The 12349-nt window shown below is 42.1% G+C and overlaps 2 protein-coding genes across 2 annotated transcripts; both read right to left on the minus strand.

The window, feature by feature from the left end:
• Positions 1-204: 204 nt before the first annotated feature.
• Positions 205-3460, minus strand: LOC108820167 (disease resistance protein RPS6-like). Its single transcript, XM_056992484.1, has 5 exons — positions 3349-3460; positions 2129-3245; positions 1739-2044; positions 1235-1645; positions 205-1148 (listed from the first exon to the last, which is right to left on the minus strand). The coding sequence occupies exons 2-5, from the start codon at positions 3227-3229 to the stop codon at positions 270-272; spliced, it is 2697 nt and encodes an 898-aa protein (XP_056848464.1). The 5' UTR covers positions 3230-3245; positions 3349-3460; the 3' UTR covers positions 205-269.
• A 116-nt stretch (positions 3461-3576) lies between these two features.
• Positions 3577-6080, minus strand: LOC130498754 (uncharacterized). Its single transcript, XM_056992316.1, has 2 exons — positions 4484-6080; positions 3577-4412 (listed from the first exon to the last, which is right to left on the minus strand). The coding sequence occupies exons 1-2, from the start codon at positions 6033-6035 to the stop codon at positions 4393-4395; spliced, it is 1572 nt and encodes a 523-aa protein (XP_056848296.1). The 5' UTR covers positions 6036-6080; the 3' UTR covers positions 3577-4392.
• Positions 6081-12349: the final 6269 nt, after the last annotated feature.

Genomic DNA, 12349 nt, shown 5'->3' on the forward strand with positions numbered 1-12349 from the left:
CCAAATTTGAAATTTCGTGATTTAAAAGACAATTTTCCCGATTATTATCTATGAATGGTGACCTATTTTCGTCCCGCCCTTCCCGCGTCCACCACTCATAGCCTGAGATTGGTCGTGGACCTAGACGGGATTGAGTTTCTTCGGACTGCATATTTTGTAAAAATTAAACTTTAAAAAAAAAAGAAGAAAAAATATCGGAAAAAGTGATATTTTACAATTTTACAGTTTCTCGAAGAGGGTACTTTCTTTCTTGAAGATTCTTCTCGTCACTACATCGATGCCTTCAGTCTCTTCACTCTCATCTCATGGTTTCTAACATTAGTTTCATCTTCTTCATGAACATCCTGTGAATCTGATGGACAATCTTCAAAAACCCGTAAACCGCAAGATTTGATATTGCATACAGTGTCAGCACTAATGAGACGAAACTGGATATCTACAACGTCAGCGGGAGGAGGATAGCCTTTGTCGTTTAGAGGGAGACAATAGTCGAATATAGCCACATGGCTTCTAGCCACATGGCTAGCCTCAAATATATCATACGTCACGGATCTATGGTAATCACCATCAGAGGAAGAATCAATTTGGTTCCCGCCTCTAAACCAACAATTTACCTGGAGTTCTACATGTGCGTTATCACCTATAGGGATACACACAACATCAACCAGGACACAAGCCCTGAATCTGAAGAACGGTGATGTGAGAGTTGTCTGAACAGCCAAAGAGCTTCCCGTTGTATTTTGGATAGTGAAATACGATAGCACTTTTTCACCTGGCAGTATCATAACCTCGAAAACTGGTTGTTGTTGAAGAAGAGCTTCTTGATCCAATGCGAAACAGTTCGTGAAATCGAGTTTCGCATATGAGACAGTCTCTACTTTCATTGGACAACGATCATGCCAACTTGCTCCAGTCAGGCCCATGCAGTCTGTAAAATAAGCTAGATCAAGGTGTCTGAGGCGTTTGAGGTTAATGCCACTTGGAAGAGTCTGTAGATTTCTGCAATTTGTAATGCTCAAACTCCCAAGTCTGCTGAGATTACTAATAGAGGAAGGAAGCTCCACCAAACTTAGGATGTCAGAGAGAATCAATGAAATGACTGTGGTATTCAAAGAAGGAGACAACATGGTCATCAATGGTCCAAGTGTCTGAAACCAAAACCAAATCTAGAATTGTCAGCGTTATGCAACTTTTTAATTATAAAATATGCTTTCAGTGTGAGTAGATTACACACCTGAGCTCTTTCCCAAAGTTTCTCACTTTGATTTTCTTCCATGGTAAGCTCAACTAGATTCTTGAGATGCAAGTCAGATGGAAATTCTTGAATACCTGTTCTGCTTAGAGCAAGCGATGAGAGGTTTCTAGAAATATCAGGAAAAACCTTCAGCCGTGAGCAATCACTGACAACGAAGGACCTTAGAGATCTAAGGTTGATTCCGGTTGGAAGAATCTCGAGCTTTTTGCATCTCCTCATATTAAACTTCAACAATTTGTTAAGGTTCTGAATAGAGGAACGACGAACCTCCACTAAACTGTAGCAGTCGCTTAACTCGAGTGTTTCAAGATTAGTCGCCATTGAAAGATCTGGAACTTCTCTCAAGTTTTTTGATCCCTCCAAATCCATATTCTTGAGACAAGACAAGGACTGAAATACACAGAGCATAGTACAAGTATTAAGTTATACAATCACTTATAAGAATATGACAGATATTTGTACAAAAAAAAAGAACACACTTACCCCTGCTCCTTCCCAGAGCTTCTCGAGCTTGCTATGTCGCATTTTGAGTTCAACGAGATTTTTAGAATAAAATTTAGAAGGCATACATCTCAATGGGCATTTGTCCCAACTTAGTAATCTAAGTTTAGGGGGCAAATAGTCAAAACCTTCTGGAAGATGCAAGCGGGTTTCTTCTTTCGACAACAATTCATTTGTGTATACTTTTAGGAAAGTGAGATTACGCATGCCGTTGAAGGCTTTCTCGTGTACAAATAGCTCCTCAATCTCATCCACATCCAATGCTATACCCAAAACCTTTTTAGTACCCTGAAAAGTGATAACATTTTATATCTATAAGTAAAGCATTATATCTTATGGAATGAGTTATGAAAGGGTCATGAGAAAACTGACATTGTCATCCTCAAGTACATCAGATATATCTTTTGAATCCACAATGAATTCTCGTTCTCCGGGCTCACTGGACTGCGCACGAACGATTTCTCTACCCATTTCTTGTAGCAACCCATGCATTTCAATGGTACCATTCCTTATGTGTAAGAGGGACTTATTGACTAGGGTTGTAATCCCAATATTAACATCCAAGTCACTATCTGCTAGGAGCAACTTGATGTCATTAACCTTCTCATAATTAAAGAGACACGCGATGTGACGGAATATGGCCTGATCTTCTTTGCTATCTAATCCATCATAGCTGAATCTTAAGGCTTTCTCAATTTTCCCATCCAAAGTTCTCCGAAGCCTAGGCAACATATCAATCCAATCTTCTTTGTCCCTCCCCCGCATATGCTGACCTAGAACCTTAAGACCCAAAGGTAGTCTTCCAGCCCGCATTGCAACTTCAGAAGCAAGCTTCTCAAAACCTTTAGGTGGAGAGGTTTGTCCAAAAGCAGATTGACAAAACATCTCAAGAGCAAGCTGTTTAGATGGGAAACCCACCTTGTATATAAGATCAATCCCATGGGCTTTTAACTTGTGCATATCATTTGTAATCGCAATGATTCGGCTCCCACATCCAAACCATTGAGTTTGACCAACCAAGACATCTAGCAACATCTTATTATCTAAATCATCAATAATTATTAAAACTTTCATGCACTTTAGCCTCTCTCTCACGGCACCTAAGTTATTTATCTTCATGCCCTCTTTGTTCAAAATTTCCAAGAGAAAATTCTGTTGCATATGCAACTTCATATTGTAGTCATCCGGATTGGCTTTACTATAAATTTCTAAAGTCTTGGACATGAAAGCTCTGTCTAAGAAAACACTACCTTGGAAGTGACGAGAGAGTCGACTATACAGAGCTCTTGCAATTGTTGTCTTGCCAATTCCACAGGGACCCCAAATCCCAACCATAATCACTTCCTCAGATTCCAATTGCAGCAATGAACTCATCTCCGAGATATGATCTTGAATCCCGACACAGTCATCAAAATCCTTTGTCAGAGTTAAATTCAGTTTGCACAAAACATCACTGGCGATTGCTTCAATCATTGCTGCTTCATTATCCCTATCAAAAAAAAAAGGAAAAAAAAAAGAAGAAAAAAAAAGAGCACATTACCAAGAATGTAATTAAAATAATTAACAATAATTTAAGATGCATAAATCATTACCAGTTCAGAGAATGAAATCCTAAAGTGTTTGCTACGTCGGTCAAAGCTTTCTGCCAAAGTTGTTTCTCATGTTCTGTTTTGTTCGTGCAAGTCTTCTCAAAGGCTTCTCCAAAGTCTCTGTTAATGTAAGATAAGCAAGCTACGCTATGTAGAACACACAGTAGTACAGGGTTATTCAATTCCAAGAAATACGACTATATTTATTCTTTCAAAAGCTCTTATACGTTCTTCTTAAAAGCAATAAATCAAACAAGCTCAAGACAAACCTCGACTTGTTTGCTAGTCAACTCGTTCAGAGATCTAAGACAGACTCTGAACCACCTAAGCTCTTAACCCCTAGATGCTTTGCTTCTCCTTCTTAGGACGTACAAAACTCTCTATTGCTAAAAGCTCTCCCTGTGTGTTAACCGGCAACACAGTGCCAAACACTTCCTTTTATATATCTTTGAGGAAGCCCTAGATCTAATCTATCTACCCAATGGAAACTTTCCATTTCTTCTACTTCAGCGAATAAGCCAATCTTCCTTTTCTCTTTAGATCGATTGCTTCTTCTTCAAGTCTTCCTTTAATGTTCCTCTTCATTAAATCTTCTTTTAATGCGTCGGTCTTGATACGTGCTTCTCATGATCCACCTCTCTGATGTAGTAGTTCATGTCACACTTCATGAACTACTTCAGCTCTGCTACAGCATCGTCTTCCCATACACCTTCAATCTCCCCCTTTTTAATTCGTCGTCTCACAAGTACCTGAGATAGAAGACAAGAACCAACCACACGCAACAGCACTAGTACATATGTCTAAACGTTAATTCAACCAACTCAAGACAATTAAGAACACACTTATATTATCCTAAAAAAAAAACGGGTTCAAGCAAATTAATACATAATATCAAAAGATAGCATATGCAAATGCTCCCCCATAATCTTAGTCAGTCTGAAAACGTGAATAACAAAGAATTGCAACAAGTGGTGCAATTGAAATAACATAGACATAAAAAACAAAGCAACAGAACATAGCTCCCCCACAATCTTGGTCTTCTACATCCTAGTCTTCTTCTTCTCCCCCTGCTTGTGAGCACACGGATTAAAAACACCAAAAAAATACCTCACATATTCATAAGGATAGGGATACTAACCTGCTACAGCGCTCTGAAGATCCTGAACTATCTCAGCTAGTGCTTGAAGAGCTCGCGTTGTATCCTGCAGTGCCACTTGTAAATCAACACGGCTGAGTGGTCCTTGAGGGATGGCAACTGATCCAAGTTCATACAGGGATACACGACGTGGTGCAGTTCTGGAGCTTGGTGTAGCAGGTCGTGGAGCAGGAATCGGAGCAGGAGATGCCTGACGAGTTGTCCTTGCAGAGCTTCTCTTTGGTTCAGCTTTAGCTGATCCCTTTCCTTTCGCTAGTCTCTGCTCATAGATCTCGCCCACTCGTTTATCCTTCTTGTAGAGAACCGTACGTTGGAGCTTGTCACTGGGATAAGAGGGGACCGCCTGCTGACTTTGAAGAAGTGCCATGATTAAGCGAGGGAAGATCAACCAGCGGGCATCATTGACTTGAATCACTCCAAGATTAAGAATCTGTCTGAACATCATCTTCCCCAAATCAACACGGACTCCATGAGCCATCTTGTAGATCAGCCTTGCTCTCTCAAGTGAGACATATGTCTTGTGAGTCGAGGGAATCCAGTTGTATGCAGCTATGATCATCAAGGCACCGTAGCATGGAGTAAGATCTGCTGTAGTGAGACCATCCCATTCTGTCTTTGTATCTCCAGTGATGAATGAAGCCAACTCAGTTACCGAGATATCATCCAACGTTGCGGCTTCCTCCTCTTCTTCCTCAGTAAGTGGTTCCCAATCTATGGCATTATTGATGTGCGCAGGTGAGAACTTGTACTCTTGTCCTCTCACAGAGACAACTACTTCATCAACATCCGCTTCAGCTTTAGTCCTCGGCAGACCTGCATAGAACTCAGCTACAACTTGCTCAACATATACTGCAAGATTCGAGACAGTTGATTCCATAGATCCTTTCTTGATAACGGCCAAGTAGCCCCACTGATCAGCTTCCTTCATATCTACCGAACGCTCAGCAAGTACTTTACGCTTAAGGAACTGATCATACCTTTTCTTGATGAGAGGAGACATTGGTTCAGCACTTTTGTCACCAGACCTTCTCGATCTCCGCGGAGGCGAGGCTCCTGCTTCCTTAGCCAAATATGGAGACTTGGCTGCATCTTCTGGTGTGAGAAACTGAGATTGAGTTGGTGTACTCGACTCCCCTGTCTTCCTCTGTTTTGCGGAACGCAACCCTAATCGCTGCAGCACTCGTTTCTTTCTCACTTCCTTCTGTGAACCTTCAACATCGATAGGTTCGTCATCCACCGTCTTGCCTGATTCAGCCTCGGCTCCACTCTGTTCCTTCTCGTCTTCAAAGACCACCAGCGGTAGAGGAGACTCATCCTTCTCTTCCATCGATTTATCAGAGACCGGCACATCTTGAGTATCAGCATTAGGAGATCCAAGTTGCGGTTGCGGATCTGCTTCAGGCGCTTTTGCTGATGGTTCTTCCCTAAGACCCGGAGTTCTTTCATCGCTATCCTCTGAAGCAGCTTTCTCATTCGCGGTGTTGAACGAGTCAAGCTCCTCAGTAACCTCAGGTAGAACATCAGAAACGGGCATATCGTTTCTCGGCGGAGGCTATTCAGGTTCGCCATCAGTGAGTGACCTCCGACTTTCTTCAGGCGCTGCATGTGCCTCTCCCTTGGATGATTCGGCTTGTTGAGCTGCTTTCTTTGTTTTCACCATGGTAGATGTCGGTTTCTGTGTGAGAATCGTGTGAGAGATGAAGAGAGGCTGCGAGATTGAGCTTCTTAAGCACGATGGAGATTTTCTAGGGCTTGTTCCCCACTACTTCCCTTAACGGAATAAAACTGAATCAACTTTTTCTGATATTGCAGATCTGGTCCCTGACTTTTTATCCTCTCCTTTGCATGCCTACAACATTTAATTTCTCTCATCCAAACACACAAGCATTAGACACATTCGTGAATTATTAATGTATCATCAGACTTTCAAGATAGTAATAAAACACAAGTCACAACTCACAGTTGGCTGAATCAAGATTACTACAAAGCATTAGATCAATTCAGTTCAGTTACCATTTGTGTGAAGTGCTTCACGAGTTGCCTCAGTGCTTGATTCAAGCTGCACATATAACTCTTCCTAGATCTTATATTCTGGTGCAGCCGATTGTCTTTTTATGGCTAGCTTTCACATTGATATGCCTTCATCAATGCTGCCGGTTTTCATTCTTTATTCTCGTGCTGTGAAACCCCTGTTGTTTCCCATCATGAATCTATCAAAAAATTTTTTTTTATTTTCTGAGCATCTTTCTGTATCATTGCTGGCTCTTTTTATTGAGAGGGGGGGGGGGCCACAGATTGACGTGAAACCTGTACCATTACAACACTGACGGCATATCAAGCAGCTCTTTTCCACAGCGTTCTCGGGTTCCAAAACCAATCTGAATCATATGTACATCCCGAATCAGCACCTGCACTATTCTCTGCACAACTTGACTCAACAATCAAGATTACACACACCAATTGCATTTCTTAATGTGATAAATCGATTAAATTCAAGAGATTTAGTGAATATATCAGCCAACTGCAAATCAGTAACTACATGTTCGATTACTACCTGATTGTCTTCAACTAATTCTCTGATGAAGTGGTGCCTTATGTCAATGTGCTTCGTCCTTGAATGTTGGACCGGATTCCTCGAGATATCAATTGCACTTTTGTTGTCACAATACACAAGAAAGGGACCCGATTGCATTCCATAATCAGCTGACATCTGCTTTATCCAGATAAGTTGTGAGCAACAGCTACCCATGGCAATATATTCTGCTTCCGCCGTAGAGAGTGATACAGAGTTCTGCTTCTTGCTCAGCCACGAGATAAGATTGTTTCCAAGAAAGAAACATCCTCCACTGGTACTTTTTCTATCATCAGCACATCCTGCCCAATCAGCATCACAGTATCCCACCAAGTTCTTGTTGGAATTCTTCGAGTAATACACGCCCAAGCTCTCTGTTCCCTTGACGTACTTGATGATCCTCTTTACTGCATTTAGGTGTGATACCTTTGGCTTAGCTTGATATCGTGCACACACACCGACACTGAATGACAAATCCGGTCGACTCGCAGTTAAGTACAATAGACTGCCAATCATCCCTCGATAGAGCTTGACATCCACATCTTCTCCTGCTTCATCTCGTGCCAGCTTCAGTGATGTACTCATGGGTGTCTTAGACACTTTGGAGTTTTCCATACCAAATCGCTTTACCAAACTGTTAGCGTATGCACTCTGAGATATGAAGACACCTTTTTCTGACTGAGACACTTGAAGTCCAAGAAAGTACTTCAGTTCACCACACATGCTCATCTCAAACTCTTGAGTCATATTCTGAACAAACTCATCCACCAGCTCCTGTGACGTGCCTCCAAAGATAATGTCATCCACATAGATTTGAACAATGATTATCTCTTTTCCAACTTCCTTGAAGAACAGCGTCTTGTCTATACTCCCTCTGATGTACTCCGCTTCTAACAGAAACCTTGTGAGTCGTTCATACCATGCACGCGGTGCTTGCTTCAACCCATATAGTGCTTTCTTCAGTCGGTACACATAATCATGATGCACTGGGTCCTCAAATCCCTTTGGCTGCTCAACATAGACTTCCTCCTGAAGGACTCCATTGAGGAAGGCACTTTTCACATCCATTTGATGCACTTTGAAGTTCAGAATGCACGCCATTCCCAGAAATAACCGAATGGATTCCAATCTTGCAACTGGGGCAAAGGTTTCTTCAAAGTCTACTCCTTCAATCTGTGAGTATCCTTGAGCTACAAGCCTTGCCTTGTTACGAACTACTTCTCCATGCTCATCAGTCTTGTTCTTGAAGATCCATTTAGTGCCAACCACGTTTACTCCTTTAGGTCTAGCAACCAGTTCCCACACATCGTTCCTGGTGAATTGCTCAAGTTGTTCCTCCATTGCGACAATCCAATATTCATCACGTAGTGCTTCAGTGTGTGTCTTAGGTTCTATTGATGAAACGAACCATGCGAACTGCACCATTTCTTTAAAGTTGATCACCTTTCCACGTGTTTTTCGTCCTTCTTCAATTCCTCCAATCACATCAGACTTCGAATGATTGCGATGAACTTGCTGAATCACTGGTTGCGGTACTGTATCTGAGATCGGACCTTCCTCAATGACTTCAGTCGCAGCTACGGATGATCCACCTTCTTCCTCTTCATCTGATCCCATGTCATCACCTACAACCACAGACAAATCATCAAATACAACATTAACTGATTCTTTAATTGATTCTGTCCGTTTGTTGTAGACTCGGTATGCTGAACTAGACTGTGCATAACCCAGAAAAAATCCTTCATCACTTCTTGAGTCAAACTTCCCAAGGTAGTCCTTGTCATTCAGTATGTAGCACCTGCATCCAAAAACATGAAAGTAACTAAGATTAGGAGTTTTGCCTGTCCACATCTCATACGGTGTCTTTGTTGTCCCTTTTCTGACATACACACGGTTGATTGTGTAACACGCCGTGCTGAGTGCTTCAGCCCAGAACCTCTTGGCTATCTTGTTACCATGGAGCATTGCTCTTCCCATTTCCTGTAGAGTTCTATTCTTTCGTTCAACCACTCCATTTTGCTGAGGTGTCCAAGGTGCTGCAAACTGGTGAGCTATTCCTCTTGATTCAAGAAAGGTAGTCATGGCTTCATTCTCGAATTCTCCTCCATGATCACTGCGTATCTTCTTGATTCCTCCCTTTTCATTTATGTGTTGAAGCGCCCAGATTTTGAAACTTCAGACACTTCTGACTTTTCCCTGAGAAACGAACCCAAGTGAACCTGGTGTAGTCATCCACTAGTACAAACACGTACTTCTTTCCTCCGATACTCTCGGTTTGCATAGGACCCATGAGATCCATGTGAACTAGATCCAATGGTGCCTTTGCCTGAACATCTGGTACCTTTTTGTGTTGTATCTTGACTTGCTTTCCCTCATTGCATGCACCACACACAATCTTGTCATCGATCTTGAGTTTGGGTACTCCTCGAACCAAGTCGTTGCACACTAGATTCGTTAGATTCCTGAAGTTCATATGTCCCAAACGTCTGTGCCATAGATCAATATTCCCTTGAGCTGACAAGCACTTAACCTTCTTTTCCCACATGTAGCAGTTATTGCCAGATCTCACACCTTGTAGTACTGTTACACCATGTTGATTTATGGCACGACAATCAATTGCTGAGAAGCACACCGTAAGTCCGTCATCACAAGTTGACTCACGCTGATCAAATTGGCCTTTAATCCTTTGACAAAGTAGACATTCACCAATTTAGGTACTTCTGAGTTACAAGTTGTACCTTTGCCTTGAATGACACCACATCCTCCATCTCCAAAGGTTACCTTTCCTCCTTTTACCTTTGACACTTTGTCTAGATACTCAATGTTTCCTGTCATGTGTCTAGAGCATCCACTGTCGAAGTACCATGGTTCTCAGATTCAGAATCACTTGACACTCGCGCCATGTTACATCGTATGGTACTTTTTGGCTCAGTCACTATCTTAGGATACAAGTCGGTTTTCTTCATCCAGCCTCGAGAAGTCTTCCTATTCTCCAAAACTTGTGTTGTCTCCATACTTGTTTGACCCGTTCCAGATACTTGTAGCAATATCTCTTGTAATGACCAAACTTCCCACAGAAGAAACATCCACTCATCTGAGCTGGAGTAGTTTGTGTCTTAGCTTCTTCAGCATGCGCAAAACCTCCAGACACAAAGCGTGTTGTACCTGTTGAGCTACTCTGTCTTCCAGTGTAACCAAGTCCCATCAATGAGTTTTCAGTTCTTCCACTGCTCAGAATCTTGTCAAGTTGCTTGGTTCCCGTGAGCATCTTAATCTTCCGATATTGCTGATCTAATTCAGCTTGAAGATCAGCTGCTTTCTTTCTTTCAGCCAGTAATTCTTCTCTGAGCTCGTCCGCTTGCTTAGACAGGACCAATTTTTCTTTAATCAGATTCACACTTTCCTTAGCCAACTCAGCTTCTCTGTTGAGGTCATCCTTCAACACTTGTACTTCAACTTCCAGTCGTGCCTTCTCTTTAGCCAATGCCACATTCTCCGTTCCCAGCTTCACTAGCGTCTCTCGAACTTCCTTGTAGCTTTCATCTAAGTCATTTTCTTGCTCAGCCTCACTCTCAGATCCTGAGTCACACTCCACGATTCCTAGAAACGCCACAAAGTTGTTCACTTCCTCTTCACTTTCGCTGTCGGACTCGCTGTCATTGATTCCTATCATGGATTTTCTGGCTTTCTCCTACCATCCGACTCGCACTCAGCTTGAGTGTGTCCATATCCCTTGCAGTTATGACACTGAATCTCTCTTCTTTTCACTGTGGGACACTCAGTTCGAAAGTGACCATACCCCTTGCATTCATAGCACTTAGCATCATTCTTCCTGTAGTTCTTCTCTGGCTCAGACGTCTTCCTACCTTGGCCAAACTTCTTCTGCCCATTCTCCACTTTTCGTAGAGCTCTATCAAACCTTCTGACCAGAAGACTCACAGGGTCGTTATCATCCATATGCTCCTTTTCAACTGATGCAAGCGCAATTCCTTTTTCCTTCATTCCACCAGACACACCAGCTACTTCCATCTCATGAGCTTGTAACATTCCAACCACTTCATCAAATGTCATCTCGTCAGTGTTACAGGAGACGGTCATAGCTGCTTTGTATGCCATGAACTTAGACGGCAAGCACCTCAGGAACTTCTTCACAAGCTTCTTCTCTTTATATTTCTTCCCAAGCGTGAAGTGCTTCTTGTGCTAGTGAGCTAATCTTTGAGCTGAAATCTCCAACAGATTCATTATCCTCCATCTTTAGCTCTTCAAATCTTGTTGCAAGCATATCCTTTCTAGAACTCTGAACCTTTGAGGTTCCTTCAAAATGCTTCTGCAGAATATCCCATGCATCCTTTGCTGCCTCGCATCCTTGAATTAGTTCAAACTGCTTCCTTGCTACACTGCAATGTATGACAGTTAGTGCACGAGCATTGAACTTAGCCATCTTGTTCTCATCATCAGTCCAGAGCTCCTCCAGTTTTGGAACGTCTGTCCATCCTCGGCTCTTGCAACAGGTGATTTCCAACCAGATTCCACAGCCTTCCACGCCAATGGGTCAATACCCTTGATTGTAGCCTTCATGCGCGCCTTCCAGAATCCATAGTTTCCTACTTCAAGGATCACCTTGGAACTTATCACCAACTCGCGATAGCTATCCATCTTACTCCGCAGGATCTACCTGTTTAAATAAACAAAGCACAGATACCTGCTCTGATACCAATTGTTAATGTAAGATAAGCAAGCTACGCTATGTAGAACACACAGTAGTACAGGGTTATTCAATTCCAAGAAATACGACTATATTTATTCTTTCAAAAGCTCTTACACGTTCTTCTTTAAAGCAATAAATCAAACAAGCTCAAGACAAACCTCGACTTGTTTGCTAGTCAACTCGTTCAGAGATCTAAGACAGACTCTGAACCACCTAAGCTCTTAACCCCTAGATGCTTTGCTTCTCCTTCTTAGGACGTACAAAACTCTCTATTGCTAAAAGCTCTCCCTGTGTGTTAACGGCAACACAGTGCCAACGCTTCCTTTTATATATCTTTGAGGAAGCCCTAGATCTAATCTATCTACCCAATGGAAACTTTCCATTTCTTCTACTTCAGCGAATAAGCCAATCTTCCTTTTCTTTTAGATCGATTGCTTCTCTTCAAGTCTTCCTTTAATGTTCCCTCTTCATTAAATCTTCTTTTAATGCGCATCGGTCTTGATACATGCTTCTCACGATCCACCTCTCTGATGTAGTAGTTCATGTCACACTTCATGAACTACTTCAG

This window comes from Raphanus sativus, chromosome 8 (assembly GCF_000801105.2).
Source record: "Raphanus sativus cultivar WK10039 chromosome 8, ASM80110v3, whole genome shotgun sequence".
NCBI classification, from domain to species: domain Eukaryota; kingdom Viridiplantae; phylum Streptophyta; class Magnoliopsida; order Brassicales; family Brassicaceae; genus Raphanus; species Raphanus sativus.

Bases quoted from the DNA above. Each gene is read 5' to 3' on its own strand.
- LOC108820167 (XM_056992484.1), bottom strand. From the start codon at position 3,229: ATGATTGAAGCAATCGCCAGTGATGTTTTGTGCAAACTGAATTTAACT. The intron at 2,045-2,128 runs GTCAGTTTTCTC...ATCACTTTTCAG, and splicing joins ATGTACTTGAGGATGACAAT to GGTACTAAAAAGGTTTTGGG. The intron at 1,646-1,738 runs GTAAGTGTGTTC...TGTGTATTTCAG, and splicing joins AGCTCTGGGAAGGAGCAGGG to TCCTTGTCTTGTCTCAAGAA.
- LOC130498754 (XM_056992316.1), bottom strand. From the start codon at position 6,035: ATGCCCGTTTCTGATGTTCTACCTGAGGTTACTGAGGAGCTTGACTCG. The intron at 4,413-4,483 runs GTTAGTATCCCT...GCTCACAAGCAG, and splicing joins TCTTCAGAGCGCTGTAGCAG to GGGGAGAAGAAGAAGACTAG.